Consider the following 8,930-nt stretch of genomic DNA (forward strand, 5'->3'; position numbering starts at 1 on the left):
AAGCGGGTAGGTCCCTTGGCCAGCCTGGTCTACAAAGTGAGTTCCAGGACAGCCAGGGCTACACAGAGAAACCCTGTCTCGAAAAAAAAAAAAAATGGCACCGGACTAAGAAAAAAGCGGTAGGTCCCTTGGGGGTTATGAGCGCTGGGGACTGGGGTGCTGTAGGAAGGGATGGCAGGGACAGGGAAAGGAGGCAGGGGATGACAGAGAGGGAAGCTCTCAGGGATAGAGATGGAGGACTTTATTCTGAGGTACACGAAGTCTGACAACAAGGGGCCTGTGGGTAGGGCCTAGTGGTGTGAGGGCCTTCAACTTTGACGTGGGACTACACTGAGAAAGGAGCCTTTGGTGGTGAAGGGACAACCTATGGAACAGAAGCCGAGACCAACGGCGCATCTTCAAAAGCAGGAAAACTCTATTCTGCGATGGCTGTTTCTCAGCCTCATGAAAATCCTCACCTTGTTTCCTAGTTTTGTTGAGTAACAGGCCTCCCAGTCTCGGAAAGTTCCTCAGTACCTCCTAGTCCTCAAACTGTGAAGAAGGAAGTAACAGCTGTCTCCAAGGAAAACGATAGGACCTTGGAAAGAGGCAACCTGTAAGCCCCGCTTCTCTGGCGCCCCTTGTGGCTTGGGGTGTATAGTCTCTCAGTCTTGTTGCCGATTCTACATTTAATCCTTGGAGCGATTTTAGTGGATTGTCTCTGTCACTCCACCTTACTGAGAATCATGCCTTTTGAAACTCTCCATCTAGATGTCACCCTCTTCAAGCTAACTCAGAAAGTTTCTACACAGTTTGTTTTTTTTTCTCCAAGTCTATAATTAGCTCAACCTTTGTCTTGACTCCCGTTTCTTTAGAGATTTCACAGCAGACGTCATATCTGTAAATATTTACAAGTAGCATCCTCCTTCAAATATTGGGAAAATCAGGGGTGTGTCTTCGGAGTTTAGGAGAAAAAGGTAGAGTTGAAGATCAAGGAAGAGGACTTAGACTAGAAAGACATTTTAAGAGAAAATACATAGTTATGTATTCCTTCTCTTTATTACCAGTTCCCACCTTTATTTTTGTTTGCCAAACCCCTCTTTTATGTTCCTATTCTTTTTACTCTGGCAGTGGATCCAATCCAGTATTTTGAGCACACACACACACACACACACACACACACACAAATCTGTTTTTAATTATCTAGGTTACAATTAAGGGAATGATTTAAAGATACAGAAATTTCAATAAAAATATATCAAATTGAAAACATAAGTCATAAAGAGAAAAACAAACACCAAAAGGTCAGCTTCACTGTGCCAAAATTTAATGTCATACAAATCTCAAATTTTTTTCTAAATTTATTTTTATTTTATATTTATGTGTGAGTGTATGTGTGTGTACCACCTATATGTGTGTAGTGCTTGTAGAGGTCAAAAGAAGACATCAGAGCCCCTGAAACTGGAGTTACAGAAGGTCATCAAGTACGTTGTAGTTACTGGAAACTGAACCTGGTTCCTCTGCAAGAGCACTAAGTCCTCTTAACTGTTAACCCATCTCTCCATCCCTGAACCTTGAGAATTGTGTTCGTTATTTATCATACAAGTGAGTCTATTTAACTTTGTTATGGACTCAGTCTTTCTGGTTTTGTTTTTTGGGTTTTTTTTTTTTCAAAATTTATATGTGCTGATTCTTTTTTCTTCTTCTTTTGTTTGTATGTATATGTCAAAGATACAGGGGTGTAATGTCCAGGATCTTTTGCAAACCAAGCAAGCACACTATCACTGAGTAACTTTCCTAGCACTAAGCATTAAATTTTTCATTTTTAGATAGTGTTTGGGTAAATTTCTCAGGTTGATAATGAACTCATTTTGTAGCTTAAACTGGCTTTGAACTTGCATTCCTCCAGATGTATCTTCGTGTACAGTTTAAATTACAAGGTAACACTACAGACAGAATATTCTTAGGAATCATTTCATTGACTTTTTTCTTTTTCTTTTATTTATTCTTATTTATTCATTCGATTTTATTTATTTTTATTTATAAATTATTTAATTTATTATTTTTATTATTTGTTATTTGGTTATATTTACTTTTACTTTAATTATTTTACTTTTATTTATTAACTTTAATTAATTAATTAATATATTTACTTACTTATTTTTTGCTAATTGTATTTGGTTCTACCTTATGTCAATGGGCCACCCAGCTTCCTGTTCCTGACCATGTCAAACATGAGCTACATCTTGTGGTGTGAGCCTCAAGTTAGACAAGCCATTGGTTGGCTACTCCCACAATCTCTGAGCCACCATTGCCTCAGCATAACTTTTAGACAGCACAGTTGTAGGTCCAACATTTTGAAGATGGGTTGCTATCTCAGCCCCAACCCTTACCTGGTTAGAGAAGATGGCCTGTTCAGATTCCGTAGCCTCCTTTACTAGAAGTCCTTACTGCAGTCATTGTGGTAATTTGAATGAAATGGCCCCCATAGGCTCATAGGGAGAGACACTATTAGGAGGTGTGGCCTTGTTGGAGTAGGTGTGGCCTTGTTGGAGGAAGTGTGTCACTGGGCCATGGGCTTTGAGGTCTCAGTTGCTCAAGCCAGCCCTAGTGTCACTCTTCATACCTGTGAATCTGGATGTAGAATTCTCAGTAACTTCTCCATCAACATGTCTGTGAGTAAGCCACCATACTTCCTTACCATGATGATAATGGACTAAAACTCTGAAACTGTAAGACAGAACCAATTAAATGTTTTTCTTTATTAGAGTTGTTGTAGTTATGATATCTTTTCACAGCAATAGAAACCCTCACTGAGACACTAACTGGTACATCCACTCCAGTAGTGACTCGCATTACAGGTATAGAAACCTAGAAGCAGTCCTGAGGCAGAGTTTCACAGAAAAAGCCTCCTGGAACTTTGGCATTCCAATAGCACGATTACTCAAACCCTGTCCCTGCGTTAGTCTGGTGTATGGATCCATGTGCTCTCTTTTAGTATTGTTTTATTATAAGTGCCTTTAAGGATTGACTTTTGACATAGCTAAGCCTCCACCAGTGTTCCAATGGTTCCTAGAAATCCTTGAAGCCAATGGTGAGCTTGGAACTCAGTAAGAATGTTACCTATTCAGTAACATTCAAATTCACTTCTAATAGAGACAGTGAAAATAATCATGTATTACAAAGTACAGAGCTAGGAAAGCTCAGGGCTACTCTGCATAGTAATTACTTAGGACAATAGCCAAACACAGGAATACACAATGGCCTAGGACAGAAGTGGGGTTGTCGCATGAAAGGGTTAGTGGAAGGGAATTCCCCTGGTGCAGGTTTTTTCACTAGGCCCAGAGGAATAGCATAATCAGGTATTTACTAAAGAACCCCTGGTGGTGGGTTTAACAATAGATTAGAATTGCATTAGAGCATTCACCTGGCTCCAGTGTTTAACTGATCTTTTGAATTAAGTGGTGAATGTGGCCTGATCCCTGTCATTTTTTATGTATGCATTCCTTTTTGTTTTGTGTCTATGTAACTTGGTGGATGTGTTCACTTGGCTTTTCTTGTTTTTCTTCTGTATAAAAGAAGTCTGGTGTTCATTTGGACAAAAAACATTCAGATCCACACTCTCTTGTGTCATGTCTGTTTGTCACCCCATTCTTGCCAACTCCATGTCCACCTGCTGGAACCCCTGATTTCCACAGATTGAGGGGGCCGACTGAGCCTGGTCTGTGGCAAGTAACCCTCATAAGTTCCCCCCAAAATTTCACTGCATTAGGTTTCCACATTGTCCACATGTTCCCCCATTCCAGGCACCTCTCCCCATACTCTCTCCTTCTGACCCTCCCTCCTTCACCTGATACTTCCTGTTTAGGTCCTCAGTTACCCCAAGTCCACCCATAAAATCTAGTCTATTTTCCCTTCCCAGGGAGACTAATACATCCCTCCAGAGTCCCTGTTGTTACTTAGCATCTCTGAGTGAGGCAAGAGACCCAGAAAGGCAAATGATATATACTCATAAGTAGATATTAGCTGTTAAGTAAAATTTAATCATGCTATAATCCATAGGTCCATTATGATTTTTAATGTATCTCTTCTTTGCAATATTCATGTTGCTCAGTACTTTGAAATAAGACATATTTGGAGATGAGATTTTCAAATTTAATGATTGGAATAAACACTTATACAATGGGACTGGGATGCTCTTATTTGAACATGTTTGGATACAGAACGATGAATGTGAACATGAAGAGACTGCCAATAGAGACAGCAAGAAGATGCCACTTAGGCTGTTGACAGAGACTCCACTGGAAATCAAACCTGCTGACATTTTACTATTGGACTTCTGGCTTCCAGAGTTTGAGAAAATAAATTCATCTTATTTAAGCCACTGTGGTGCTTTCATAGTATCCCATACAAGGTAATAGATTTTCCTGCATATATATTCTTTCTGGATTGTCTCTTACTACAACATTCTTCATAATTATGTTTTAAGGACCTATTTATTCTGTGTGTGAAAGAGGAATTTCTGTAATAGGATTATGTGATATTTAAACATACAACACTAGATAGTATAGATAAGATGGAAATTAATCATTAACATTTTATTATACTTTTAGTCAGGGGAGTCTTATATTACTTGAAAGATAGGGCCACATGTGGTTTGCCACACATAGTAAATAAGCAAGGTCTCTAGGAGTCATGGTATAAAAATCAAGGAAGAGCATCATATAATATGCAGTGCAAGTACATGTGAGATAGTGGTCAGAAACAGTAAACAAATGTTTAAGTCATTTTAGATATTGCTGGAACCACCAAATGTCAAGGCAATGTATAATATTACAACCTTATTGTAGAGAACCTCCTTCAGAAGTAAGTTTTCCATTAAGTAATTTTTCAGTGTCTGATATATGAAGGCCTTATATAGTTCATCAGACTCATGCAGCTTACTTTAAAATTATATCATACTATATTGATGTGAAGTTTTCAAAATCCAAAGTGCCTTGCCTTAGAAACATTTTTCTTATTTTTTATCTATTCTTCTTGTGTTGCTGTAATTCCCATAGGATGTTGTAATATTTTTCTCATCAGATTTTAGTACTATGCTTCTAAAATTCTGTGGAATTAATCTGGATCTTTTTGTGAGCACCACCAGCACCAGCAGTGAACTTCGCAAAGAGCAAATAGATACTCAGTGGATATAGGGGAATATGAGAGATAGCAAGGATGCTTACTGGGTATACTTAAGAACTTTTTGGTCTTTTGGTGTCCATGTACAAAAGCTAAACATAGTCACACATGGGGCAGTTCCCCCAGTTCTTTAAAGGTAGAGATGGGAGGATACATAAATCTTGCTTGCCATCATCTTTTTCTTTTCAATGATTTATTTATTTATTTGATTGATTATTGAGATAGAGTCTCACATGTAGCCCTGAAATCACAGGAATATACCTGCCTCTGTATTCTGAGGAGCTAGGATCAAAGGCATGATATTTTCTTTATTTACATTTTAAATGTTATCTCCTTTCCTAGCTTTGTCTCCAAAAATCCCCCATCCCCTTCCTCTTCCCTCTGCTTCCCAACCCACCTACTTCTGCTTCCTGACCCTGGCATTTCCCTATACTGGGTCATAGAACCTTCACAAGACCAAGGGCCTCTCCTCCCATTGATGGTCAACTAGGACATCCTCTGCTACATATGCAGCTAGAGACACGAGTCCCACCATGTGATTTCTTTTATTGGTGGTTTAGACCCAGGGAGCTCTGGGGGTACTGATTAGTCCACATTGTTGGTCCTCCTCTAGGGCTACAAAACCCTTCAGCTCCTTGGGTACTTTCTCTAGCTACTTCATTGGGGATCCTGTGCTCAGTCCAATGGTTGACTGAGTATCCACTTCTATATTTGTCAGGAACTGGCAGAGTCTCTCAGGAGACAGGTATATCAGGCTCCTATAGGCAAAATCTTGTTGGCATCTGCAATAGTGTCTGGGTTTGGTGGTTGTTTATGGGATGAAACCCCAGGTGGGGCAGTCTCTGGATGGTCATTCCTTCAGTCTCTGCTCTGAACTTTGTGTCTGTAATTCCTTCCATGGTGATTTTGTTCCCCTTCTAAGAAGAATCAAAGTATCCACACTTTTGCCATCATCCTTTAGTTAGAGACTCCATATAAAAGTAATAAACCATAGAATGATAAAGCAAACTACACAGTGCCCTCCTCCAGATTACTCATGTGTTCATGGGCACATACCTGCATCCACATGGGCATATACCACATTCATGTACCGTACACACACACACACACACACACACACACACACACACGCTGCTTCTTCATCATTTTGTCTTGGTCTTTGTAGCTTATATGCTCTCTCACTCTCTTACATGTACTCGATGTCAGGATATTAGATCATTTTTCTTGTAGCATCTCTAGTACTATTAATGGAGATTACTGTGTAGAGCAGATGCTTAATTAATGTTCATATAAAACAAAGTATTAAAAAGAATAAAATATATGAATTATTACAAATCAGTTTTCATATAGTTTGGGTAAATTTAATTTCAAATTTATTTTAACTAATACTATAAGCAAAGGATAAAATATATAGCAAACTTTGAATTAACAATTTTATTACATATTTACTGATGCCAGTTATATAAAAATCATTTTCCCAAGACCACCCTACCTTATGACTTAGTAGAAAGCAATTACTTATGTTTTTTTTTTTTTTTTAATTATAAAACTCAGGACCAAGGGCCTCTCCTCACATTGATATCTGACAAGGCTATCCTCTGCTACATACGCAGCTGGGTGGGTTGGTGAGCAGGGGGAGCGGGGATGTGATAGGGGATTTTGGGAGGGGAAACTAAGAAAGGGGATAACGTTTGAAATGCAAATAATGTAAATACCTAATAAAAATTATCAAACTCATCTTAAACTTAATAGCATTAAACATGGCAGACAAAAATATTTTAAAATGTAGACTATGAGATGATTAACTTTGGTTAAAAGACACTTAACTTTGGTTAAAGATCATGAAATATAACAAATATAACAAAGAATAATATATGTAATTTGCTCATGTATAGCAACACAATAAGGCACAAACCTTACTACTAGCTTATAATGCATTCTACTACACAGAAGACTGACTCCTCTTCAACAGAATGTAAAACTCTCAAATGCAACTAGACAAAGGAGATGCCGTGGGCTATGTACCCTAAAGGAGGACTGTCATAGGCATTGCCAGGCACAGCTGTAACTCTCCTTGCTGCTCTATTAGCCTCATCAATCAGAGCCTCCTCATATAGACAAGGGAAGTAACTAGGAATGCAATCATTAATCTTAGCTAAAACTTCTAGGACTTTCATCTTTGTGGTTTCAGCATAGGCTCTGGAACCCCACAGGAACACATATTTTGGGGGATCAATGCCAGACACCCGGTGGTACTCCAGATAATTTTCCTTCACGAGATCCTTTGTGATGAACTTCTTAGGTTCCCCAAAGATTGGATGATCCCTTCCAGGATATATCCCCACCACTTTCAGGAATTCCCAGATGTCATCTTCACTGGAAATGTTGCCACTCAGGAAGATCACAGCCAAGAGTGTCAAAAGGAGCCCTGTCTTGGGTAACCCACTACTGCCACTCAGACTTCCCTCAGTGGAGAGTCCCAGCTTGCCCACAAGCATATATGACTGAGAAATGGGATCAACTTCCTTCAACTCGAGGCCAAAGACCAACTCCAGTTGCACAGATATTTTTCTAAAGATCTCAGGAAAGTGTGCTTTGTACTTCCTGTTAATCACCTTCGACATATCTTTCTGTGTAAAGTGCTCTTTCACCTTAAACTTCTCCAGCATGAACTCCATCAATTCACTTGTCTTCCTGTTGAGAGGACCTCTACGCACAGAACGAGTGGTAGAGCCTAACATGGAGGTGCCTGAACGTCTCACAGAGCTTGTAACAGAAACCTCAGCATTTATACCAGAAGTCTCACCACCTACAGCACCTATTGACAACATACTTAAGTCATCAGAAACAGAAACTACATTTGTCTGAATACCCTGGTGAGTGCCGATATCAGGGGACCTGGGGGAATCCCCTTGACCAAAAGATAATGTTGGTTCCTCCTTTGCAGTGGGATGAGCAACATCAAGACTTTGGCTCTTCTCCTGTACATTTTGACGTTTGGTATGAGAGCGACCTTTACTTTTGTGGCTCCTAGGCATGATGACTTGGTTCAAGGACAGCAGGGCAAAGATGTAGGCAGGAGACTCCACAAAGCAGAAATCTGGAAGAGCAAAATGACACTGTGTAAGCACCATATCTTCACCATATCAGAGAGTACCTTTCCTTTTAACAAGGTCTCCTCTCCGCCTCTCTGCTGCTTTCCTAAACAAGTTTTTGGGTACTCACCTTGCTCCTATTGCCCTGGGCAACGTGTGTCCTGAGAAATCTGTGGAGGAAATCAATTCTGGTTAAGGGAATGGTCTATGGCCAGGTTTTGTACATCTTGAGGTAAGAGTATGAACTGTGATCCTTATTCACTAAAGAGTATTTGGCACAGTCTGGATACCATCAGAGCAAGGGAAATGAATTGCCTCTGGACCGAACTGCCTGCTATGTATGTGGGTTCTGGAGACCAGAGCAGAGGCAGGGCTTTTGTGGCCTCCTTTTCAGTTGGAGAGTGGGTTGTAGTTTGGAAGATTCACAGTGTATTTCACTTTGCTACTGTTTTAATTCTGATTATTCTTTAAGGCCTCTGACAACACCTGACAGGAGACCATATCTCTCAGACCAAGCAAGCCCTTCTGGCCTCAGACTGGTGAAGCAGAAGTTGAAAGTCTCACACTTCCACCCTTTTCCCCATTACTGTGCATCAATATGGTCTTCTGAGTAGAATCCCAGAGTTGAAAGTATGCCTCTCTCTTATTCCAGGGAAGAGGATTGTCTGACAA

At 39.9% G+C, this 8,930-nt stretch overlaps 1 protein-coding gene across 1 annotated transcript; it reads right to left on the bottom strand.

Moving 5' to 3' along the window:
• Nucleotides 1-7,157: 7,157 nt before the first annotated feature.
• On the bottom strand, nt 7,158-8,297 carry LOC110314396 (melanoma-associated antigen B4-like). The gene has a single exon (XM_021188781.1). It carries the CDS (start codon nt 8,295-8,297, stop codon nt 7,158-7,160), a length of 1,140 nt encoding a protein of 379 aa, XP_021044440.1.
• Nucleotides 8,298-8,930: the final 633 nt, after the last annotated feature.

This window comes from Mus pahari, chromosome X (assembly GCF_900095145.1).
Source record: "Mus pahari chromosome X, PAHARI_EIJ_v1.1, whole genome shotgun sequence".
Taxonomy (NCBI): domain Eukaryota; kingdom Metazoa; phylum Chordata; class Mammalia; order Rodentia; family Muridae; genus Mus; species Mus pahari.

Excerpts from the sequence above, each read along its gene's own strand:
- LOC110314396 (XM_021188781.1), bottom strand. The coding sequence starts at position 8,297 with ATGGTGCTTACACAGTGTCATTTTGCTCTTCCAGATTTCTGCTTTGTG.